We start from the raw sequence: 26,932 nt of genomic DNA on the forward strand, positions 1-26,932 counted from the left end.
ATAAATATATTTTGGTTGTAGTTGATTCTTGCTCTAGATTCCTCTGGGTTTGACTACAGCACTCGGCTGGCACTCAAACTGTTCTTATTAAAGACTTCCAAGTCCTTGTGGGAACATATGCCTGTTACGCATTCCACTCACTCGGACCAATGTTCAGCATTCACTTCTAAAGCGTACTGTGATTCGATGAAGTCCATGGGTGTGCAAGTGCATTTTACTTCTCTGTATAGACCTAAGGGTAATTATGTACTCTCAGTCAACACATTCTGGTATTGTCTATTCGATGGGAAAGTTATGTCACCATGGGTTGGAACATTCTAGGCTGTCTGCAGTGAAACAACAGCTTTCTCTCCTGTCTGAGGACATGAATTTATTGGATTTTCTGTTAGGTCCCAAATCCACATGTTCTAAAATGTTTATGTATGCTACCTATAATGACATTTGGAAATTATCTCAAATGGAAGCTGCTGTACTTTTAAGACAAAAAGATCAAGCTAATTTGGAAAAAGTGTTAGCTGTTGTTCATAATAGTACCAATACGCTGTCATCTTGTATTTATAACTTAAATAATATTGTGTCGTCTGTTATTGATATTGTACAGAATGAAATGTCAACGCTGGATCATGGGCAGAGTCAACTTAGATCTACTTTGCAGTTTAGCTGGACGCTTCAAACACTAAAGAATGGGCGCGTTCTGTTACATTACTTGAATTACAGTGATTTGTTTCTGCCTTTTAATTTAACAAATAAACAATTGATGGCCATGAAAGACGGTATGTATACAATGCTGCATTTAGAAGAAGTACAACAACTCCTGTTCACTAAAGTTGAAATGCCTTGGGCAGTGTGGTTAATACACAGAGATAGATTTGCCATGCTTCTGATGTTCTATGTCAAGAAAGTATATTCCTTCTGGGGCGTCATGTTGCCTGAAAAGTTAGTGCATGAGGGATCTGCCCTTACTCTTCCACCAGGGCATATAAATAAATCATATTCTTGCTGTTCAGTGCACAGATGTGAACAAGTGAGATACAGTGTGCCAGGTCCACTCACTGGGTATGCAAGGCGTGGGCCCTACTATCTGGAGAATGTTACAGAAGAGCAGTGGGCATTCCAGTGAGCATACCAGTACCTCTGCATGATATGACCCTGCATGTACATTTCCGGGACGAGAACATGCTGTAAAATATACTGTAGAATAATTATTAAGCTCCTCATAGTGCAAAGGAAAGCAATAATTTTCAATAATACTCTTAACGGGATTCAGCTTTGTGTTGCTGACACTGGGGAATGCACAAGATCCAGTGTATGGAGCTCAGCTCTCTGTACTAAAGTACTCCATAGGGCAGGAGTCAACAGCATCCTACTTGCCTGTTTGAGAAAAACATTAAACAGTAGCCTTGGCAAACTGATAAACAAAAAGATCATTAACACAATTGAGCAATAGACAACCACCTTACCTCAGGCTCACTGAGATTCACTTGCTCCAGCAAGGGAGGCTACCCCAGCACTGTGCTATAGACCACTCAAAAGAAACTACATAAATGTTCATCATAACAGTCTCACTTACAATTCCAAGCAGCAAGGAAAGAGAGATGGAAGAGAAATCAGGAGTAAAGTCCCCAAAGGATCCTTCCGCTTGCCAAAAGTATAGAAATTGCACTACTCCCAGGTGACCAAAGTCTAAGTGGTCACCAGTCCATACATACAGAGAGGATCACCGTAGGTCATGACGTCTGACTCCCACCAGCATTGACATTACAGACAATCATATTTACACAATTTCATCTGATTCATAGGAATAACAGCCAGTCCCATCAGTTCATTTACAGTGAAGACTTCTGAGTCTACCTCCCATTTGTTGAATAAGAACCATTTCTCTAGTGATGATTGGGGTCCTAGTGCTCCAAATTGCTGCAACTGGGGCTACCTTGCTAAATATTTTTCTGTTGTTTGGATGGTGTGTGTGCACCAAAGGCCACCTATTTTTTCCAGTTTGTATGTGCTGTTGTTTGGGCAGACCAAATTTCAGCCCAACTCCACACCTTGACATCTTAGTGAACAGCAATTTCCCATTCACATTTACTTTCAATTTTGCAGGGTAGAGTAGTAATACATGAGCTAGAGATTGGGAAGCTCCTTATTTACCTTTGAAAAGGAACAGCAGGTCGGGACTAGGTACCAGCTGTGGCTATTGCACTAGTTTCCTTAATCAATAGGAACTTGTAGAGACCCTTTGCAGTCTACTTCAGACACAGCCCTTCTGCCAGTTCTAACCTGGGACCCTCCACCGTCTCAAGAAAGCCAAGAGTCCCAATGTTAAAGCAGCACTTGACATCATCTGTATAGTAACACTGTGACATGAAACTCAATTGTGGTTTTCACCACCTCAGTTGCTTCTTTTCTAGGATCTTACTTTGGCTGGCTTTCAGAAGCCCATCAGCCAGGACCACTATGTTTATTTTATTCTTTAGGACTGTCTATATTTTGTAGATTGCCTCAGGTATGCTATCTAATCTTGAAATAAATGTCTCAATATCGAGATGTGATATAGGTTTTTCTTAGTTTTGTATATATTTCAAGCCAAAAGAAAAAAACAAAGAGCAGCCAACATGTGCCAAGGGATTTTTCAAGGCTGATTAGCACACCATGAACATATCTTGATGTTAATAATCATACCGAACATATGTATAATAGTCATAGTTGTGTAAAGACATAATGAACAACATAGTGAACCTTCATCAGCTTCTCTAGGAGGTGCACTTGGAGAATTTCCTGAAGAAACTCTCAAGGTAGACTGTGAATCTCCTTGATAAGGTGGCGGTTTGCATTTAGTTGGATACATTTCTTCTAAAACTGCATCGTCTAATTCTTCATCAAGATTATTTTTCTTTTGGGTATTCTTTTGACCTGGTGTTTCAGTAATCATTATTCTTACTGGGTACAGACCATCATACATGTCTGCTTTTCTCCAACGACGCACTCTATCTTCATGAGTTTCTCTATTAACATTTAATTTTGGACCTCTTGCTATACCTCTAGTTTCTCGCTCAAGTTCCATCATTTCAACCTCCCATTCAACTAAAGCTTCAAATTGTGTAGGTCTAGGCTTTGGCATAAGAGCCGTCATTTTTTCTCTCAGGTTTTTTAAAACTTTAATATTAAATGACCCATCTTCCGGCCACGCTAATACACCATCATTTTTAGTATATTGCATCCAATTTTCATACCAAAGGACAGTATGATAACCATATTCACCTTCCATGTATGCTGCGGGTGTCTTGTACTTATGAAGTAATTTTCCACCACGCGTTTCAATTTTCTTATCAGAGCTAAATATATTTTTCCCTTTCTGAAACCATGAAGCCTTCTTTTCCTCTTTTCCGTACCAATAACTCATGTTTAAAATTATTCCGCTTACTTTTGAAAAGATAGTAAATATTTCCTTGATGTTCCGCTACTCTAGCCAATCCGTGCGTGAAACTCACCAACAAGTCAATCAGGTTAAGACACGTCACTACCTTGCTCAACCAATAGAAATACTGTTTCCAGAAAGGACCAATCAGCATTCAGCTTGTTTCAGTCACGTGAACCAATCAGTGCGCTTGCTGTGACGTATGCTAACCAATCACAGTGCGAACCTGATGACGTACACTGTCGCTGCAGCTTCGCTGTCTCCTACTCCGTAAACTCACCCCTCCTTTACAAGAAATTTTCACGGCGCCATATTAACAATACTTTTCAATGAAATTCAATTAGTAACTACAGAAAAACAAACCATTTGTCTGTTTCGCTAAATAAAGCAATAGTTTTTACAGTCATTCAAAAATCCGTTTGCGTGAAATAGACAGCACTATTTTCACAAAATCATTTACGCATTCAAATGGAAAACCTAATCACACATACATGAAATCTTGGCAGGACTTTAACAACCATAGAAATCCTGAATCGCCAGTAAGAATAGACGACGCTTCCTTACCCTTCACTCAAGCTTGGATAAATCTTATTACTCTTTTCACAGTGAATTTTAAAACGGGCTCCAAGTCCCTATACTCAAAGCTACGATTTCATAGACAATCCTCACTATACATTTAACCTATCACACCTATGGTCCCTAAACTTGTGCTGTACGTCCACAACACTAGTGATATATCAATACCACTATTTTGAAACATAACAAATGCACTGTGTAACTTCACCTGTCACACTACTATACTCTGGCCAGAACAACTAGGAATTTTCACGCTGCTGGAAAAGACCTTTCGACAACATGTAACAAGTGAACAAACTTAACATGTTTTAGACATGTATCCTATACGACCACCATGTAGCATGTGATGGGATCTTGATGTGACCCAGAGAATTAATGAAGCAAAAAAAAAAAAAATATGAAAGCACATTAGGTAGTGGGAGGAAACATAAGAAAGGGTAGAGCAGGAGAAGGGATACAGAAAAGGATAAAGGAAAAGGAGTTAGCACCAACATTGTATGTCTTTACCGTATAAATAATAAGTAAATTGCCATTGTATTGAAGAATAAAACAAGAGTTTCTTATTGGTAACACGTTTTATCAGGAGGATCCAATAAAGATTCACTCACACCAACATCAGTTTTGTAACACTACATAGATTAGCTGGAGCAATACACACCAGGATGATTTTTTGATTACGTTTTTCAATTCTAGAGTGCCCCAACACTGGAAAACCCTATTTTTCAGGTTAACCGACAGGAGGATAACGCCTGTGCTCGAACGTCATAGAAAGGAAGTTGACAAATTCCACGGTGGTACATGGTCAATAAAAACACAGTGAGAATCAGATTCGTAATGCTGCATTGAATTACTATTCTATGTGATGAGGACAAGTTAACCGCAAGAAAGAAAGCACCCATGTTCGAAGGTCAGTGAGGGAAAAGAGTAAGTTCCATTCTAGTACAGGGCTGAGTGACTGTGAAATGTGTACGAGGTCACAGGATTACTCACCAATCATTTTAAATAATATGTCCAATCTGTTTGGTTGAGAATAGGGAAGTAAAGATATAACACGAGGTTATGAACGTAATATGAGAGATAGTTATTATTCGTCTATAAAGCTGTATTATCGTCAAGAATTCATTACAGAAGGGTGCATCAGTGACTATCATTCGATGATAAGATTGGAAAAATAGATCTGCAATCTAAACATAATGGGCAATATATTCATCCGAGGGATCTACAGCGAGTCAGGGGCAAGGCCCGTTTATTCCAAGACTCTAAGCATATGCACGCGGCACAACCTGTCTTTCCTACTATTACTTCTTTGGGGTGTAACCACCTGACAGGTTGTCATCTGGAAACACTAACTAGGGTCCTTTCTGGTTGTGCGTGAACCCCAGGAGCTCACCCCTCATGTAACATACCCATGCTATCCAATCTGTCTGCAGCCTGAGGTGGGGCATTTTGGTCTTAGTCCCTTAGTCAGCTGGTGATCTTTTAGCTTCTCTGGACCACCAGGAGGTCTTGGCCCATCTCTTAAGATAGGGAAGCTGGCGAATGGACTACAGTTTCCCCATGACTGAAGGTCAAGATAGCCACAAAGCAAAATGAAGCATTGACTATTGCTCACAGGTTGGCCCTGCATGGCTGTCTGGGATCATTTTTAATTAGCAGTGGAGGAGGAGAAGTATGCAAGCTTCGATTTCAACCTGCTTTACTCCTACATCATATAACCTACGGAAAGAACTTGGACTAGATCTTTATTGCAACTTTTTTTATAAGAGGAGGCAGTAATACAAGTGTGCAATCCAATGTTACAATCTGAAAAGATAGCACTTATTGATTTTTCAACACAATTTTAGGCAAATGAGATTCAATATGAGGAAATCAGAACAAATAAGATAACACATGTTGGAAGTGGGGGTCCTTATCGCTTACTGCCGCCACCAAATGCTGGAGGCGGGAGTTCCTGACCCCTCGCTTCAACTTTAAGTAATGACATCGTCTGAGATAGCCCCGCTCAGCCCCTTAGTAGCTTGGCATGAGCAGCCACACTTATCTCCAAGGCATGAGTGTTCAGTATGCGCAACCACGCTCACAGTAACCCATGATGTCACCACAAATAGACTCCACACGAGTTTTGATAAAATTAGTATAATCTTTATATAAGAAATTATACGATACAACCACACAATACAAAATCAACATATAAAAATGGGTAGTATTCTTTCCGGTGGGTTGGTAAATTCTAATCTTAAACACCACTTCTAACCAACAGTTAAGCTCACTTCTAACCGTTTCCCAAAGGTTAGGCAAGTCGCATTGCTAGAATCACACATGTTGCAAAAAGAAACAAATACTGCAATGCGTAACGATATTCTCTTATACTATGTAACAGAGAAACAATGCCATACGTAGCGCCACAGTCATGTACTTTGCAATTGAAGGAATAATGCAATGTGCATCACCACCAGCATGCCCTGTATCAGGAAGAAACAAAGCAATGCGTCACGCTACAATCCTGTACAGTGCAATGAAGAAATAATACACTGCACCATGTTATACTCAGATACTGTGCACTAAAGAAATAAGGCAATGTGCCACGTTACAATCAGGTAATATGCAAGGGAAAAATAAAGTAGTGCGAAGCGCACCAAGCATGTAGTTCGTCAGGCACAAATGAGATCAGGTGTCATACGACAGTTCGTTAGTTTGTTAGCAGCAATAATGCAAATTGTAATGCGACAGTTTTAAGTGCTCCGTTAACAGTGCCCCCGTTATGGATCAAATGATGGCACAAAAGTACTGCTTCCTACTCCGGCCCCAGTACTGCCCCTCCTTAGGTCAGCACGGGCCGGGATCTGAGCCAAAGCAACGGCCCGCGCAGCTGACTGAAGTGAGAGGCCGAAAGAGTGTCCCTCCGGGCCCGCACCCCACCCCAGGTGTTGATCCACGTTACCTGGGGGGCTCGACCCCACTCTCCTCCCTGGCGTCAGCGACTTGGGCCTTCATCCAGAACTCCGTCACAGGGTGCGGTGGACAAGAGCCAGAGGCATGGCTCCTTCTGGGGCTGCCGGTCCGGGCCGCTGCTGGTTTACTCCGAGAGCCCAATGACTTGGCCCTCCTTCCGGCGGTCTCAGTCCACACTTAGAACCGCCCACAGCACTGTGGAGACTTTACTTCAATTCAGTGCACACCCTACCCAGGCACTCCTCACCAGCACCTCAGGCTGCACTCCGACACGCACTTCGCACATTCGAGACTCGCCTCTTCTCTGGTGCTCACAACAATCCGGCGCTCTTCACCAACGCCCGCTTGCACCTCGACACGCACACTGCGTGTCTGAGTCTCTCCTCTTCTCCCGGTGCACACGATGTCCAGGCGCTCTTCACCAACGCCATGGCAGCACCACGACATGCACTCTGTGCGTCGGAGCCTCACCTCTTCTCCCGGTGCACACAATATCCAGGTTGTCTTCCCCTGGCTGCACCACGACACGCACTCTGCGTGTAGGAGACTCACTTCTTCTACCGGTGCACACGAAGCCCAGGCGCTCTTCACCAATGCCCTGGCTGCACCACGACATACACTAAGCATCCGAAACTCACTTCTTCATTTGGTGCACACGATGACCAGGCGGTCTTCACCAATGCACTGCGACACCCACACCGTGTGTACAAGCCTCACCTCGTCTCTCCATGCACACCTCAACCAGGTGCTCCTCACCAATGCCTTGGCCTGCACCATGACACACACCCAGAGCGTCTGAGACTTAGCTTACTCCTGCATGCCCACGATCACAAGGCACAACTTCTGAGGGTCTCAAGCTGCAAATGCACGCGCACACCACGTTGCTTGGGACTTCTCTGGGAACTTTTATGATCCTGTATTTCCAAGCAGGGAGCCAGCTCACCTCGCGCCCTTGGGGTTACAAGACACAGCACAATGCACAGTCTTCTTCAAGCAGGAGGACCCAGCGCCTCCAAGCACAGTCCCAACAGCCTCTCCCTAAGTTAGAACAGCAAACTGAAGACCATCCCCAGATCCCAAAGCAAGAATTGGTCTTTCCACAGCAGTCTCTTCAGTTACTCCTTCTGCAGCAGAGGTTCCTCTTGACTACAGAATGGGTCCAAGCCGTTTCTGTCTCAATCCATTTCTTTTCCATACCAATGTTCAGGGGTTTCAGCTCTCGTCGTTATACCACTTGAGGTCTTTAAAGTTTGTATGTGCTCAGGGGTGCCTGACCCCTCCCTAAATCAGTTTTGGGTGTCTCCCTTCCAGTGTCATCTTTCTCCCTTTGATACTGGGGGTCTGGATCCTTAATCACTCAGCAGGAGATGGGTCAATTGGTTTATAGCACCAGCCCAGGCCTTTTCACCTCCCAGGCTTCTCCCCCTAATCTCCATATGCAGGGCAGCCTGGTGCCATCTCAACCCCTCCCTGGGTCAAGACCTCTCCCAGCTCCTCTCACCTTTCAGTTCCAGACAGACAATCCACATTTCGGAGACACACAGAATTGCTCAGAGCACAAAACTCAGCCACTTTCTAAAAGAGTGGTTTATGAACACACAGTGACAAAACCACTTTCACAGAAAGATGTGTTATGACACTATGAGTTATACATACTAAACTTCACCTCTTCATTATAAACTGACAGGAAACTAGGCTAACAAAAACAACACCCAGCCTCTCCCATTCTGTCCTATGGGCAGGATGGCCTGTCAGCAGTGAAAAACGAAATGGAGAGTTTGTCTCTGTCAGAACATAGCACACACCTCAGTCTATGTTCTGCCTTTTACCTACACTGAACCCTGCCCAGGGGTTGCCTGGGACCTACCACAGGGGAGCCCAATGTGTATGAAAAAGGGAAAGTCAGGCCTGACAAGTGGTTGCACATGTCAGGACAACATGCTAACTTAGCATTCTGCGAGCAGGCCCTACACTGCAGACCTGAGTTTCCTTTTCTACACGCCCTTGCATTACTAGCCCTTGCACACACAGTGCACATCACTAAGGACTTTACTAGTAAGGCAAACATACAAATCATGGCCAACCAATCACTATTACATTTTACATAGGGAACACTTGTACTTTGACACTGATCAGTAGTGGCAAAGTACCCAAAGCATCTAAATTGGCATATCTATGTCAGGAAAAAGGCCTGGGGGAAAGCAAAAAGTTTAGGTAACTTTAACCAAAAAGGCCAAGTCCTACATCACAGATCAAACCAGAGTATTTGTCCATTAGGATATGTGCACCACAAAGCACTGTGTGGTATCTGGAAACTAGCACCAAGAGTTTTATGAGTTAGGTACGTCTTGTTCCTAGATGCTCACATGGGTGAGGAGAATGACAGCAAATGTCTGCAGATGTCACCTGGCCCATTAGACTACTATGGCTCAAAACTCTGTGTAAATTTACTTTGGGTGTCACATGTTGATTGTTTAAGGTTGTTTCTCATCAGAATTAGCTTCTGCGCTTTGTGTCTACAGACTGCAAGAGAAAGACTAACATCTACTTCAGCCTGTGCAAAACCGTCTACGTCATGCTTCAATTTAGTGTGGTCGGGAGCCTGTGTGGATCTCCAGTTCAAAGCAATCACTCACTTAGACAAAATCGGGGTCAAATCAATGAATTTACTGTGAGAGCTATCGTTTTTTGATTGGAGCATCAAAACAAGGAGATATACCATGGGGCAGTGCACATTTACCTAACGGCCCAACTGTTTCATAGTTGAGCAATTTCTTCCCACTATTTGTGAATCACATCGCTGGACCAGACCATATGGTCAAAAGAGGTTTCTCTTTCACCACAGCTGGGGTTTACCGTTTCTGGGAACATAGCCTGTGTGTTGGTGTCAGGTATGTCCAGTGTACATAACTGAACTGTCACAGCTTGAAGATGGACCCCTACGTCCCGCTCCCACTTGGCTCTCAAGGTTTTCAGGCTTCTTATGCTTGTTTTTCTGGTGGACCTATGCAAGGCAGTGACTGTGTGTTGGCAGTGGCCCAATGTGAGAAGGATTTGTGTTGTTCTATCTGCCTCAGGTACAGCATTCCCATTTTCCCAGGTGCCCCTCACCACCCTTAAAGTGTGCGTCACGCATTTGCCTCAAGGGAGCTCAAACGCCTCAGTCAGTTTGGCAAATGCTAGTAGCCTACAAGAATCATACATCTGACCCACAGTAGCAATCATGTATCGAGACCACACTGTTGTGCCCACCATTCCAGAGATTAAGTTAAACTGCAGAAAGATATTGGCTTTATCTGCAATCAAACATGCCTTGTGATGGCAGGTGTCCTTTGAAAGAGGCACACTCCTCATTTAGATTGGCACTGTGTAGCTTTTGCAACAAGTGTAAGTACCTCCAAATGAAAACTAAGATAACATGTACTCCTGTTATGAGGAGCTCTAATCCAACCAAGAAGCAGATCAGGCTCCTCAAGTAACATTCATTATGCAGTGCTATGTTCTTCCAGTCAGCTAGCAATCACAGTATCTTCACTTTCATAATTAGGTCAGGGACCAGTGTCAACAATAACCTATGCAGCTGTGCAGCAGGATTGTATGAGTCCAGGCAGAAAGAGGGAGTCAACATGTCTTCAAAGCTAATCACTGTCTCAAATCAGAGGAGCCTTGTACCTCTGGGCAGAACCACTGTGGCCTTCCCTTCTTAAGATTGCTGTGTGGGTGCTGGCACGGCTATAGACGGAGCACTGAAACTTTACAGACACTCACTTCCAACAACAGATCTGGGTTGAATCCATCATCATTCTTTAGCTTACTTTGCCACCTCAGGATTCCTAACTTTACTTCTCCTAAATGTCTTTTGTGAATATCGAAAGTCGTAAAGTTAGGATTTTGTCTAAGATTACTTTTGTGAATCAGGCCCTCACTACTTGCATCAGCCTATCAACTTATTGTAACCCTCAATGTTGGGGGCAAGAGATCAGCCGAACTGTTTATCTCCAGATAGCACACAGAAAACAAGCATTTGCAATGCAATAGGTCTCGCATTTACAAAAGTTTAAGCTATTTGCATTGTAAATTACACTGCCTTTTTTTTTAAACCAATACATCAATAAAAGGCAGTGTCATTTAACAATGCCAACAGTTCAAAGTCTTGCAAATGCGACACCTATTGCATTGCAAATGCTTGTTAATTTAAGTATTCCATATGTCACTTTTTGCCTTACTAGTGAAGTAGTGTGGCTCACTGGTTAGAGGCGGCAGACCCGAGAGCAGAGGACGGCCCGGGACCAGGGTTCGATTCCCGGCGTGGCAGGTTTCTGGACCAGGGTCAGCGGACTCAATAATTCTCTCGCCTCGGTGCCCACTCTGATCAGCGATCACACTTGGCAACTCTGGGCATTAGCTTGCCTCATCTTCACTAACGGCCTCACCAGACTGCCGGGGATGCCTGGTCTCACCCTGGAGATACCCATTAAGGGACCATCTCTCAGGGAAGCCAGGAAGGGTTTCGCAGCGGTCGAAGCGCCTTGGGACCCTCCGGGTAAGTAGTGCGCTATATAAATGCCTATACATACATACATACACATACATTACTACTTTGCCCTAAGTTGCAGATGTGTTCCTGGCATAAATTCTGTAGCTCAGTGCAGTGTCTTACTGATGTGGCCCTCAAGGTTGCAAAATGCCTGCCGGTACTTGTGTTACCATACAGCGAAGAAGAGGCCTGGCCATTTTGACTGACCTGTGCCTTTTGGGGCAGGCTGAGACGGATTTGCAAATGTTGTATCTCTGTGGCACAGAGAGCAAAAAGCGGTTGATGCGAGAGAGAGCGAGTGTTTTTAAACAAACAACAGGAGTGTACCTGTAAACCCAATTGAGACCTGGGTAAATATTATGTTTAGCAAACAACACTGTCTCAACAGGTATGATAGAGTAGCTACTTTCATGCTTCAATAAAACTAACTGTACTTCTAAACTAAGTACTAATGTTTGGGAACCATTATAAGTCTTCTGTATATATTGACAATCATGTTTATGTCTTTTTCCTGCACTGTTCTATCGCTGTATATATTTTTACACTTGTCACTTGCGCTGGTCACTTTAGTTTTCAGAGCACTAATGTGCACAAGTCTGTACAGGTTACATGTACATTTAACGTTACTAAGTGCCGCCATTTTGTCTGTCCTTATTAATGACTAGCAGCCCGTCCCGACGTTGTCCGGGTATGAATTACTGCCGGCCATCAGTATATTGTTTTTTAGGATTTCGTTTTGATAGAATTTCTTATCTGTGACAGGCCTGTGAAACGCTCCGATTCACAGTGCACTGCTGATGTACTTAAGAGTGCGCGGTCAGTAGTGTGTGAACTCGAGTTTCCCTACTTTATTTTTTCTTGCAATATTATATAACGCGAACTCAACAAAATGGCATGAGCACAATTTACATTACAGAAGAACACATTCATTTGTGGTAGGCACGGGGAGACAAAGCGATTTGCCTGGAATCACAGGATGTTGAGCCAATGCCGAGATTCTAACGTAGCTCCCCAGCTCTAAAGTTTGCAATTCTAGAACTTCTGGCGGGAGGTGTGTCTAAAAGTGTATGTTGGTACTGGCCATCAATGAGAGAGACCTGCGCATTTTTCAAATGGGTGATGAAAAAATATGAGTATGTTGCTGGAGATGTGGGCCGCTGTGCCACCAATGTACTTACCGGGGGAGGGATAGTCCCTTTCTTGTTATTTCCGTGGAGGCGGGCCTTGTGTCCGGATGTACGTGGCACGAGGCCTGTGCGCAACAGAAGTGGAAAATCTCCAGTGTGCGCTTCAGGCGTCACCGGAAGCTAAGGCGAGATTAGATTTTCTGCACAATGGCCCCTGTTTGTGCTCCTTCCGGCCCTTGGGAATAGCACCATGCCTGACCTACATACAGTAAAGCAGGTGCACGTCCCTGGGAGCGCGGGGCAAGCACACCTGGAGCTGGAATGTACAGAACGTGGGAAGAAAAAACAATGAAATATTTGGGCACAATGCTCGCTTTTTTTTCGTAATCCCGCGCCCCGCAAAAACCCATGCCCCCAGCACACGCCCACAGCACACGATATGAGACATGGCATGAAGGGCGGAACGTACAACACGCCCCCAGCGTTTGTCACGCCCCCAGCACACGCCCACAGCACAACACAGACACACCCACAAGGGACTACTTTGCTGGCACAGTTCTTTTATCTTTTAAATGTATATGGTGGGTGTCTGCATAGCCTATTTCCTTCTGCTGCAACTGCCCTTTCCAACGCTGTATTGGGTTTCGTGATTGGTGCTGTGGTTCCTGAGATTACCCGCCTCAAAGGTTTGGGCTCTCTCTTTATTATATTAGTATAGATTTTTCTGCTTAATACAGACTAATTATTGCATTTAACTGCTATAACTATTTTTGTCTCCCTCCTTTTGTAACTTTTATGTGCATGCTTTCTTGAAAGTGAAATTGTCCTCTATTAATATCTGTTGAGGCAGTGTTGCTTGCTAATCGAGTTGACAACTGTGGCAGATATTTAGAACAATAATTCACCTTTTGTTTTTCTACAGAACTCGTATATTTTATTGAAAAACAGTAAATGTGAAGAAGGGCTGAAGCTGTTCTTTCCATCTTCTCCTCTCCGTCCCAATGGTGCATGCCAGAGAATGGGGAGGGAGAGTGCAAGCTCTGCCTGGCCCAGTGCTGTAAGGCCAAAGGCAGGCATGGGAAGGGAGCTTACAGCTACATGCATCATTGTAGGATTTTGCGATTCCTAAATTGCAAAAATTAAGAAATCGCAATTTAGGAATCGCAAATTCCTATGCATCAAAAAATCGCAATTTTTTTTGCGATTCGCTAATTTTCCTTATTTGCGATTCCTTAATTGCGAATCACAAATAAGGAAAGGCTTTACATTGATTCCTATGGGCCTAGAGGCCCATTGGAATCAATGGGAAGGCATTCTCATTTTGCGAATTCGCAATTAAGGAATCACAAAATGAGAATGCAATTTCAAGGGTGCAGGGGGGGTCCAAAGGACCCCCCCCCGCACCCCTGGAATGTCATGTATGTACATTTTACTCATACATGTCCGAAGGGCATGTGTGTGCGTAAAATGTAAGTTTCAAAAATGCATTTATTTGCATTTTTAAAACTTTTCGCAAATTACCATGAAGGTGTACTTCATGGTAATTTTTCCCTTTTAAAATTGCGAATTCGCAAAAAATAAATAAATCATGCATAGCATTTAAGAAATCGCAAAATTTGCGATTTCTTAAATGCTATCGCAATTTCTTAAATTGCGAGAAATGGGAAATGAATGATGCATCCCAATAAGTGATTTTGGAATCGCAAACAGCCGATTTTTGCGATTCGCACCGTTTGCGATTCCAAAATCGCTTGATGCATGTGCATGTTAGTCCGCTTGCTCTCCATGGAAGCTGAACTGGGAGAAGGGGACATGTGACTGCTGCTGGCTGCAGGGCTTCTTCCTATGAACGTGGGGAACAAAGGGAGAACAGAAACGGAATGCTACATTTCCAGGCTGAGGAGTGCCAATGTGCCGATAGTGGAAGCAGAGGCAAGAATAAATAAATAAAAGAGTAAAAATAAATAGATAACAAGTGTGCGTAACGATGGATGAGAAGCTGGCACCAGGGCCGGACTGGCCATAGCGGGCACCGGGCAATCCCCCGCTGCGCGGCACGGGTGAGGGCCGGTTTCGGGCCCCCGGGGGCTGTTTTGTTACAGGGCCGAAAGTCGGCCCTGTACCAAAATCGGCCGAAAACCGGCCCCTGCAAAGAGCTCGGTGGCACCTCCAAGCCCCCCGAGTGGGGAGGGGGGCCGGCCATATAATTACATTTTAGAAAACATGAAAGCGTGTCCAGACTGCTTGGAAAGTGAAAGCAGTTGCGGGAAACGATGTCGTGCCTGCAGTAAGAGAAACTCATGAAAGAAAATAGTGCTTACAGACTAAATAAGACCTACTGTGTAGCAACAGAGGTAAAAGGGCCAGTCCTGATGGGCGGTTACGAATGATGACAAGGCGGTACTAAGGAGGGACTAAAAACCTATTTACAAATCAGAAGCCAGCATTTACAAAGGACAATGACACAAGCCAATGAAAAATATGGGTGGAGAGCGGGCAGAACTTCAAGTCCGTACTTCAATACAGCATGCGTCGCAGAGCAGCGCTGCTCATGCTCGACCTAAAAACACCACTCTCACTCCTTTGCTCCAAGGGACAGACAGAAGTATTTTTGTTGCACAGCAGGATGAAAGAACAGGGCCGTTATGTGGTATCGACGTTGTTGCGACGTCACGATTCTTCCAATTTGTAATATTTTAATAAACATCTGTGTTAAGCATAAAAGATTATTTTCTTAACTGAATATGAGATCTAAGATTACAATTCTGGTTCTAACATATCATTATTTATATATTTATTTATCTGTATAATTATCAGCATACATTGAGTGAGTGAGGATGCATTTGTCTTACCAAGAGGGATTATTTCTTTGTGCTGGAAAAAATGATGGAGTCTGATTTCCTGAAGGTTTTCAAGGTTTGCCATCGCATTGATCAGCTCCTCAAAATAGTAAAAGCTTCCACACTGCAGATTAAACACTCTGAGTCTCTTGCAGGTCTGAAGACATTCGACTGTGAAAGCAAGAATGAGTTTGTAAGCCAAGGTGCTTCAAGCAGCAATGAAGAGCAGAGTTCAAAATATCACCCTAAGAAACAGACGTAATTCAAGCTCGAACCGCGAAGCATTAGCACATCCAAGCTGGACAGAAAGATTTATATTATTGCAAATTCCAATAATTGCTGTGGGAATTTCAACAGTACAGTAGAACAGGGGCGAGAAATCATTGCCCCAGGACCATGGCTGGGTGCGGCCTTGAGATGGTTATCAACACCCATAGAGTGAACCTATATGCTAATTGACAAATTATCTCAGTACTGTTTGAAACCCAAATGACACACTATTAATTACTGCCAGGCTGGAGTACATTTGTTTATTGGTTGTGAACGGTTCTCAGACACCACTATATTTGAGTGAGGTGCATGGAAACCTAATTCAACATGAAAACACAGATTAAGGAGCTTGTACACTTTCACACTAAAATGAAACCCATAAAGTTTCCACTAACTGAAATGTCCCCGGCGGGTGATACTTGGGAGTCCCATTAAATGAGTGTCTTAACGTGACATAGGCAAGACACTGATGATCTGAACCTTGCCCGTTTTTAGCAGTCTGCCTCCCCCTAAAGCTGTCACATACAAACAGGAAGGACCCTTCTACCCAGTGTGGACCCCGGGTCAGTGAGTACAACCTAAACAATGGTTCAGGGGGTCAAATCTCTCCACTAATCTATCCACCTCAGGCAATCAGTCTAATGTAGCTTTAATAGTATAACAATGAATACATTGTATTGGATTTTGATCAGTAGCCCCGCAGTTCATTGATCTATTAGAGCTTTCAATCAAAGGAGGTTCTCAATTATTCCTATATCAGATGCTTTCTCCGGCTGTGGCACAGCTGCCTCTGAGTAAAGCTTCCTTTCTCCATCCTTGGACCCTCTACTGCTTCCTCGTGCTCTGAAGTGGCAGCTTTGGTGCGAGGGATTAGCACACTGTGGAGACATCTAGGGATGGGAGTGACTGACGGATAACAGGTACTCTAAGTGACTGGCTCCTCCTAGGGATGGTTGGATAGCAACAGAGGGCTGTGCAGATGTTTTCTGCTGGATTTGTGAAGATGTAACAACGTACCTCAATGGGTGCTGGCTGACTAGTGAACCCCACCCTGGGGTAAAAAAAAGCACTTTTGAGAACAAAAGAACAGGACCAGGTTGGGGGTTGTATGATAAGCCCAGAGCATATCTTCAATCGAGCCTTTGACAGGTAGGTTGTTGATGCAAGCTAGCTATATGTTCTCTTTTACCATTCTCTTTACTCTCTCGACCAAGCCGTTAGCTCGAGGACAGTACAGGGCTGTTTTTAGGAGGGTTATGGCTAAGCTGGTCAGGAAGTTAGACATGGCTGATGAGGTGAATTGGACACCATTGTCTGAGAACAGCGTGGCCGGAATGCCTTCGGTAACAAAGGTATCATGTAGGAAGTTGATCAGGGATTCATTAATAGTTTGGTACACATTTTAATGACTACCCAGTGAGAGTGAAAATCCGTCAGGGCAAACACAAATTTTTTAGTGACATCACTCTTATTGATCGGGCTGATGATGTCCAGAGCTAATTTCTCCCATGGTTTGTCTGGAATGGAAACAGGAGAAAGAGGTGCCATTTGGGTGTGTTTAGTATTTTTCGCTATTGGTGCATATGGTGCACTTCTTGACTTTGGTCTCGACTACTGAGTCCATGTTGGGGAACCAATAGTGCTCTCTGAGTCAATTTTTCATAAGGCTTCTCCCTAGATGGCCTTCATGAACTAAGTCTATTATTTTGTCCTTCAAACCTTCTGTAGGGATGATTTTGTTGTTTCTCCATATGTAATCATTGTTCAAGTTGATCTCATGTCTAATTTCCCAGTATTTGCCTAGGTCTTGGCTGACACTTTTACGTGAAGCAGGCCATTCTTGAAGGGTATACTCTTTATGGCAGGACAGTGCGGCATCTTGGGTCATACTCTTGATCCATTCATCTTGCTTTATTGTGGAGGAATGGACCTGTAAGATGGGAAATTCCTATGTTTCAAAGTTTTTGAATATTTCTAAAGGTGCCCTTGAAAGGCAGTCAGTTGCGTGGTTGAAGTCGCCCTCAACATATTCAAGTTTAGAAACAAAGCTTTCTAGGCCTAGTACCCATCTAGCTACTCTGGGTGTGCTGTTATCTGAGCCTTTTGAACTAAACATGTAAATGAGGGGCTTGTTATCGGTGCAAACTGTGAACTTTATCCCTCACAGGTAGAATTTAAAGTGTTTAATCACCCAAAAGCAGGCCAGGGCTTCCCTCACTACGATGGAATAGTTCCTTTCTGAGTTATTAAGGGTGCGGGAAGAGAAAGCAACAATGCGTTCTCTCCCCCAATAACTTGAGAGAGGGTTGCTCCAAGGCCTTTATTGCTGGCGTCGGTGGTCAGAATGGTTTTCCTGGAAGGGTGGAAAATGCATAAGTGAGGGGCATTTAGAATGCTTCTTTTAATTTTGTCAAAGGCTGCCTGGTGCACCTCTAGCCATTTGAAGGGAGTATGGTTTTTTGTGAATTCCCTAAGATCATTTGAGATATCAGAAAAGTTATTAACATATTTGGCCATGTATTCTGCAGGACCCAGGAAGGTGGGTGCATTAGCTTTTTCGACAGCCTCAAGGAGGCCTAATTAGGGTTTAAATCTGTCCCTAGGTATGGTGTGCCCAAGGTAATCAACAGTTCCCACCCCGATTTGGCATTTTTCCTCTTTAAGAGTTAGACCCACCTCCTTAAATCTCTTGAGGAGTGTCCTGAGAGAGGAGTCATGTTCATCAGGAGTAACTCTGTAGATCAAGACATCGTCTTGGAAGCACATGCTTTTGGGGACTCCATCAAGTATGCGCTGCATTATTTTTGGAACAATGCTGCCGCTGAAGCGAGTCCAAATGGCATTCGGAAGAACATGTATCACCCCAGAGGAGTAGTGAAAGCAGTTAATTCTCTAGATTTGGGGTGTAATTCTACCTGGTGATAGGCGCTTGAAAGGTCTAGCAGCCACCTGTATCAACAGAAGCAATTGCGATTCCAAAATAGCGATTTTTAAGGAATTGCTATTTAGGAATCGCAAAAGCCCATGCATGAAGAAATCGCTTAAAAAATAGCGATTTCTAAACATTCCTTAATTGCGACTCGCAATTAAGGAATACCTCCCCATTCATTCCTATGGGCCTACAGGCCCATAGGAATGAATGGGAAGACATTCTCAATTTGCGATTCTCAATTAGAGAATCGCAAATTGAGAATGCAATTTCAAGGGTGCCAGGGTGTCAAAATGACACCCTTTTGCACCCCTAAAATTGATATTTGCACATATGTTGCACACACACATGCCCTGAGGGCATGTGTGTGCGCAACATGAAACTTTGAAAAATGCACAAAAGTGCATTTTTCAAATTTTTTGCAAATTACCATGAAGTTCAACTTCATGGTAATTTGCTACTCCTATTAGCGAAATCGCTAACTTTTTTACTTTGATGCATTGTATTTAAGGAATCTCAATTTGGGATTCCTTAAATGCAATCGCAATTTAAGGAATCTCAATTTAAAGATTCCTTAAATTGCTATTTTTGCATTTGGGATGATGCATCCCAAATGCAACAATACCGGTCGCAAAGGGGCAGATTCTGAGAATCTGCCCGTTTGCGACCGGTTTTTAGCTTGATGCATGTGGCCCTTGGACACTAAAGCAGGTGGCCTCCCCCATGGTACTTAAAACCTTGTGGATGCGTGGAAGAGGGTGTCTCTCATTGATGATGTTATCATTAAGGTCCCTGAGGTTGATGCATAATCTAATGTTATTCCCATGGGCCTTCTCAGCGATGACCACAGGTGCGACCCATGCGTTGCAATCCACTGGTTGTATAACACTTAAGGACTGTAGTCTGGCCAGTTCCGTTTTTAGGGGTTCCCACATAAGGTGAGGTATGGGCCTCATTTTGTGTGCAATGGTTCTGGCAATAGGTTTCAATTTTATTTTGTGTTGAAAGTTTTTAAGGAGCCCTAATTTGTGAGTAAAGACATCAGGAAACTCTTTGATGAAGATTTCACCCTGGGTTAAAAAATCAATGGTTAGAACTTGTCCTGGGTTGTTAGGGTCCAGTTTTATGTCTAATTCTTTTTGGTGTTGCCAACCCAGGAGATTGGACCCCTCCTCAACTATGTAGACTTTCCCAAGGGTGACATGGTCTTTGAATGAAATGAGGGTTTTGACCATGCCCTTTAAAGGAATAGATTCTCTGGTGTAGTTGCTAGGAGAAATGTCAGGTTTAGTTAATTCACTTTCTTTACAGAGGTTCATAACATTAAAGTCAGTAATGCTCACAAAGGTGAAGGGGGAACAAGAATCCGCAAACATGTTGATTTTCTTGCCATCCAACCCAACCTCGCATTGTGGATAGTTTATAAGATTGACTGTGCTGGAGCCTCGAACTTGGAAGACAATCTTCTTTACTGAATACATTTTTGGCTCAGGAGTAACCGCCGCACTGTTCTGTTTACTTTGGCAAACTCAGCTTGGTGGCCTTTCTTATTGCATTTCTTGCAGATAGCTGATATGGCTAGGCGATTGGGGTTGTTAGCAAGGTGGTTGCTACTACCGCACCGGTAACATTTAAGTCTGTTAGGGTTGTTGTCACGAGTAGAGCTAGGGGTTTTAGTATTTTTAATTTTGCAAATAATGTTTTCATCAATAATTTCAGCATTCTCTGATTCAACTATTTCTGACACCTGGCTCTGGACTGAGTGGGAGTGTTCTGGTAGAACAGGATTAGGTCTAATCTCTTTCATGCAGAGGGCAGTATGTTCAATAGATTTAGCCAACTCAATCGCTTCTTGTAAATTAGGTTGTTTTTGCAGTAGTTTTCTTGGATTCTACCATTATTTTTTTTTTTTTGGTGTAAGATTTTTATTGACAGCTATCATCAAAATAACAATAGTACATTTAGTCAGGAATACATTTCGTACGGTAATGCAGTAGTTTGTACTTCTACACAGCTATTCAGCCGACAACCCTCCGGTTCGGCAGCGAATGTCAAAGATGATGCGGAATGCCATCAGGATATAGTATTCGAAGTCATGAAATCTTACGTTTTCTAGTCCATTTTTATATTTATGTAAAAAAGAAAATAAACAAAACAAACTCAATGGCTCATCTGTGTTGCATAGTCACAAAGCAAGAAGAAAAAATGCTGTCAATGAAGTATGCCGATCCCAACCACACAGGTAAATACCCCTCCCCCCTCAAGCACCATGCTAAGCCGAAACCCCATCAACAAAGTAACATTTCCGATCTCTCCCCAGAGCACCCCCTCGATTCAATCAACCATTTCCTCCTCATCCTCCGAATAGTCGTCATCATCCTCCAGCAGCGGTTCACATATGTCCCCTCGGTATCTATTCCATGCCTCCCATACCGTGTTCCATTTCTTTGGGTTAGCTCTCATTTTATATACAGTTCTTTCAGTTAGCATCAATTTGTCCATCGTTCTGCACCACAATGCCAATGTAGGTACTTCCGCCACCCCCCATCTTTGTGCCACATCGCGCTTGGCCACCATTGTACCAATAGTAACCCACTGCTGTTGTCTAAGATTAAGGTCAGTGCCCTCCCAGATATTCAGTAGACAGAGGCGTGGCTCCGGTGTAATGGAGGTGTCAAGGGCCTGGGATATTGTTCGCATGACCTGTTGCCAATACCTACTAATGAATGGGCAATCCCACAGTGTATGTAGTAACGTACCATCCTCCCCGCAGCCCCTGAGACAGTGTGGGTTTTCCGCTCTATGTATTCTATGTAGGGTGGTTCTCGTGTAATATACCCTATGCAGTATTTTTAGCTGTATAAGCCGGAACCTGGCCGACACCCCTGCCTCCCTTGGAGATGCCATAGCAGCATTCCAATCCGTCTCGTCCATAGCTCCTAACTCATTTTCCCACTTCTCTCGTAAGTTTTGCAGGGGATCCGGGAGATTGTTCAACAGTTTGCGATATGTGAGGGAGGTGGCACGTGTATGCAAAAAGTCCGTAAGAAGCCAGTCTTCTAGGGGTGAGGACTCGGGATGGAGGTCCCTGGTTCCAATACCGCCAGAAGAGCGTGCCTTATCTGGATGTACCTATATGTTTCAGTGGGGCCTAGGGCATACTGTTGTTGTAGTTGTGAAAAGGGGAGCACACCTGAAGACGTCCAGAGATCCCCCACCGTTGAAATGCCTATATTATCCCACTGGGTGAACCCCTTGCTAGACCTAAGGCAACCCAGTTTTTTGGTGTCCCAAAGCGGGGTGAGTTTCGTGATGACCCCCTTCCACTTCAGCCGAGTGAGCGCCCTGTACCATAAGGCAACTGTATGTTTAGTAGGGCCAATCAGGCCTTTAAGGAGACTCGGGTTATATAACGGGGCTAACAAACTTTGCGTCCCCAATTGGGCCCTATCAGCCAGATACGCCGGGTCATCGTGTGGTGCGTGGAGCCATTGGTTGAGTACCTTAAGTTGGGATGCCCAGTAGTAAAGTTGTACATTCGGTAACGCTATTCCCCCATCGTACCAACCACGGTTAAGTTTAAGGTGTGCAATTCTCTGTGGACGTTCACCCCACAGCAGGGTAGTCACAACTGCGGTGATTTTATGGAAGTAGGAGGGCGGAATTATATCTGCAGTGTTTTCCAGAGCATACAGGAGGTGCGGTAGCGCCATCATTGTAAATAAGGCAGCGCGCCCCAGTAGCGTGAGAGGCAGGGCTGTCCAATGTCGGGCGTCTGCCTTCAGACGAAGGAGGGGGGGCGCCAGGTTCCGATCATAGAACGTGGCCGCGTCACCGGTGACATGGATGCCCAGGTATTTAAAGGAGACATCGGTCAACACCAGAGGACAGTGCTCAGGGTGGACCGGCATAGGGCCCTTCAGGACATAAAGGACCGACTTCGTCCAATTGATGGTATAGCCGGAGGCCGAGCCATGCTTATCGCAGAGTGCCAGCAATATCGGGACACTCGATTCGGGAGCAGATAAGTAGACCAACATATCATCAGCATACAGTGATACTCTGTCTTCCCAGGCCTCCGTCCATTTAATACCTTTCAGTAGTGGTGTCCTTCTAATAGTAATAGCGAGCGGTTCAAGGACCAGTGCGAACAATAGCGGGGATAAGGGGCAGCCCTGACGAGTCCCATGCGCCAAAGGAATTGCTCGAGAGATGTGGCCATTGGCCGCCACGTGGGCTACCGGGTCTGTGTAGAGAAGTCTAACCCACGACAGAAATTTCGGCCCGAAGCCCATCCGGGTCAGAACTGCAAACAGGTATTGCCACTCTACCATATCAAAAGCCATTCTGGCGTCTAACGACAAAATGGCCGCCGGCTCCTTCAGTAAGTGTGCCCGAGCCAGTGCGCCGTGCACCGTACGGAGATTCAGTGCCGTGCTCCTATGCGGCATAAAGCCCGATTGGTCCGGGTGGATCAATTGGGATAAATGCGGAGTCAGCCTATTTGCAATCAATTTCGCCAAAATCTTCGCCTCCGTTTTGAGGAGCGAGATTGGGCGATACGACGTACAGTCCTCAGGAGGCCTGCCGGGTTTTGGGATAGCCACTATCGTCGCCAAGCGCTGGTCTAAAGGCAACGTTCCGGTCCCTCGGCAGTTCTCAAACATGGCCAACAGAGGTGGGCCCAATACATCCGTCATCGTTTGAAACCATTCGGTATCCCGTTAGGGCCCAACGCTTTACCCGTATGCAGCGCACCTATCGCCATACGGAGCTCCTCCACCGTGAGGTCTGCTTCCAGCTCAGTTACCGCCTCCGGCGACAGCGTCTCTACTTCTACATCCTGGAGAGCTAGCCCCGCCGTCTCCGCCGTGACCACCACCTCCGGGGTATAAACCACCTGGAAGTGGTCCGCTAAGAGGTCAACAATTTTGAAAGGGTGCGTGTGACACGACCCTTCTTGGTCCCGCAATTGTAGCCTGTGCCTGCTACCGACCTGTTTCTTGTCTAACCAGGCCAATAATTTATTGGCCTTATCGCCCACATCATAAACCCTACTCGCAGTCGACTCTATATGTTCTAACGTCCGTCGTCGAAGAAGGTCGTCATGTCTTTGCTGGCAGAGATGCAATGCGTGTCGAGTGTCGTCCGACGGTACATCCATATGAGCTACGTTAGCCTGTTCCAACTGCAGTTCTAACTCTACCAGTTCCTGTTTTTGCTTACGTTTATGGTCGGTTATAGCCGCGATCGCCTGGCCTCTCAGCACTGTCTTATACGCCTCCCATAGTGTTGTTGGGGAGGACACCGAGCCGGAATTCTCCTGAAAGTAATGTTTGGTGGTTGTTTTTAGGGATTTTCGAACTGGGGGGAGTTTAAGATAGCCAGGGTAAATAGGATAGAGCCGTTTGCGAGCCGCTGTTGTGCAGGACAGTGTAGCAGTCAAGGGAGAATGGTCCGATATACCCCGGGGCTTAATCTGCATGTCAGCAATCGTGAGCCTGCCACCCCCCAATGTGAGAAAGTAGTCAATGCGAGACAGGCAGTCATGAGTGGATGAATAGTAGGAATAGTGGCGATCAGTAGGGTGGAGCTGCCTCCAGATATCGACCAGACCCTGCGCCTCCAGAAAGTCCCCGAATTTCGTTGGGCCAGTGGGGGGGGGGTGCGGACCGGGAATCTATCCATATCAGTATTGGCTAGTGCATTGAAATCTCCGCCCACCATCAGGTCCCCATCTGGGAGTTCCAGAAGAAATTTGCCCAGGTCCGGAAATGCCGATGAATGTAGCGCTGGCGGGATGTACACAGACACCACATTAATGGGCACACCTTCCCATTGCCCACACACTGCCGCGAAGCGGCCATGTTTATCCGTTTTTGTGGAGTGTTGTATAAAGCGTGATGTTTTCTTTACCCAAACACCCGTCCCCCGGGACCCTGAAGTGAAGTCCGAATGTACTACCATGTGATAACCTCTCCTATCCAGAGCTTTGGTAGCCGCCCCCACCAAGTGTGTTTCCTGAAGAAGGGCAATGTCGCAGTTCAGTCGCCTAATACATTGCAAAACCAGTCCCCTCTTCACTTTGTCCCCCAATCCCCGGACATTCCACGACATTATCTGTAGCGGTGGCACAGGCCCCACCCCATTGTCAGTTGTTATGTTATTAGGTCGTGGGAGGTCCGCCATTGTGTAGACGTGCGTGTGAGTTGGTGTTCCATGGGGAATGGACAGAACTATGGTAGCTGAAGAACTTCCCTGCCCTGTGCAACCATTCGCATCTCGGTGCCTTCGTAGTGCTAGAAGATCAGAGGTGGCACACCCGGTATAAGGAATGCGGCCAAGCGTGACTATGAATGATTCCCAGACGATGAACAGAGCCAAACAATTCAAACAAACAAACCAACAAGACCCCCCCGTTCCCAAAACCCCCACCCGCCCTGCTTCCCTGCTACACGGACTCAAAACTGCCCGCCACCCCAATTTAGCAGAGTGCTTATACCCATCCCAAAGAAAACACAGTTACTTGCTCGTTGGGGTGAGGAGTACTCCGGAATTAGCGACCCCTCATACTCTCTGCAGAGGCCCTCGGCCCAGTGTCCATGGCGGTTCCAGCCGCAGTCCCAAACGACAATGTCTCATACCTGTCGAGTGTTCATGAGTCTACCTCCAGGTTCAGGTCGCCATTGTCTCTTATTGGCGAGCTTCTGCCACTGTTCGTACCAGCTTCTCCAGCGTCGTCCCAGTCGTTCTGATGTGAGCCACTCTTAGTCCGTCCAGGGCGGCGAGAGTGGGAGGCAGGACGCCAGCCGTCCAGCCAGTCTCGTGCAGTCTCAGGGTTATCGAAAAACCAGGTCCTGTTCTCCGCCACCACCCGGAGCCTGGCAGGAAAAATCATGGAGTAAGGGAGTTCTCGTTTCCTGAGTTCCTTTTTAACGTCTAGGAAGGTCTTCCGCCGCCTGGCCACCTCCGCCGTATAATCCGGGAAGAACGCCACCGTAGAGTTGAGGATTTTCACCGGCGGTGAAACCCGCGCCGCTTGAAGGATGACATCCCGGTCGCGGTAATTAAACATTCTTGCTAGGATCGGCCTGGGCGATGCCCCTGGCTTAGGTTGACCCCCCGGAACTCTATGTGCCCGCTCAACTGAAAAGAAGGCCGACAGTCCCTTAGGTTGAAGGTGTGTTTTAATGAGTTCTTCCACGTACAGATCCATCGCTCTTGTGCCCTCCGACTCCGGAACACCAAGAATGCGTACATTGTTCCGCCTGGAACGGCCCTCCTGGTCGTCCAGCTTATCTTTCAGGATTTTGTTTTCCGCCATGACCGCTTCCATGGCCGTCTGCAGTTCCGAGACATCCTCAACTAGCGATTTCGTGACCAGTTCCAATGGACCTACGTTTTCGGCCATCTTGTGGAGATCCGCTCGGATAAGTTTGATTTCGGTCGAGATGGAACCCACCGTCGTTTGGACCTGCGAGAGAGCCTTCATAACATCATCGAGCGTCGCCTTCTTCGTCCCCACAGGCTCGCCTGGTTTCGTGGAAGAAAGTTTCCCATCCGCCGGAGGGGAAGCGGTTCTGTCGTTCGTGTATCGCTCGATACGAGTTTGGGTCGTACCGCCTCTAACACCTTTCCCGGCCATAGTTCGATCACGAAGATTATACAGTTCACCGGCGCGATGGGGCACCAGGAGTGACCACCGTCACAGCGCGGCCCTCAGTTTGGTTCAAAGAGGAGCTTTCGCAGCAATGAGGGAAACGCCCCGATGATCTTAACGGAGCAGATGGTAGGACATTAGTCTTATGGTTTTCCTGAAAATCCGCGGGCACCTTCTTCGATGAGCTTCCGTCAGTTATGGCAAATGTTCTGCCCCTAGACAGGGATCTCGCCCGCCGGCCGTCACTCGGGGTAGTCCCCTATCACCGATCACTTCCTGTCTTTGGTAGCTGAGCAGGCTGCACTTCCGGTCGGCTTCACTCGCCACTAGAGTCCCCGGAGGTAGGCCTGTACTTCGATCGGAACAGCACTCGACGATAACTCCGTCATTCAGCCCTCGATTTCTGTCCGGGTACTTGCCGCCAGTTCTGCCCGGTCTCGGGCGTTCGGTGCCTCCGTCTGAGGTAAGATTTAGCCACGGATTAATGTGCGGATAGATGGAGAGGCCGCTTCCCTGCCGGAGCTAGTCCTCTATGCTGCCGCCATGTTCGGCCGCTAGCCACGCCCCCGATTCTACCATTATTGGTGCATCTCACCAATCTCTGATCCCTGATCTCTAATAAGGGA

The 26,932-nt window shown here is 45.6% G+C and overlaps 1 protein-coding gene across 1 annotated transcript in view; it reads right to left on the reverse strand.

Moving 5' to 3' along the window:
• LOC147726768 (baculoviral IAP repeat-containing protein 1-like) overlaps window positions 1–26,932 on the reverse strand; it is a 1,009,320-nt gene that overhangs the window by 222,562 nt on the left and 759,826 nt on the right. The window contains exon 8 of the mRNA XM_086960810.1: window positions 15,460–15,618. Coding sequence (XP_086816936.1) covers window positions 15,460–15,618 — 159 coding nt within the window. The remainder of the gene's footprint in view (window positions 1–15,459; window positions 15,619–26,932) is intronic.

The sequence above is a fragment of the Lissotriton vulgaris genome, chromosome 3_1 (assembly GCF_964263255.1).
Source record: "Lissotriton vulgaris chromosome 3_1, aLisVul1.2, whole genome shotgun sequence".
NCBI lineage: Eukaryota > Metazoa > Chordata > Amphibia > Caudata > Salamandridae > Lissotriton > Lissotriton vulgaris.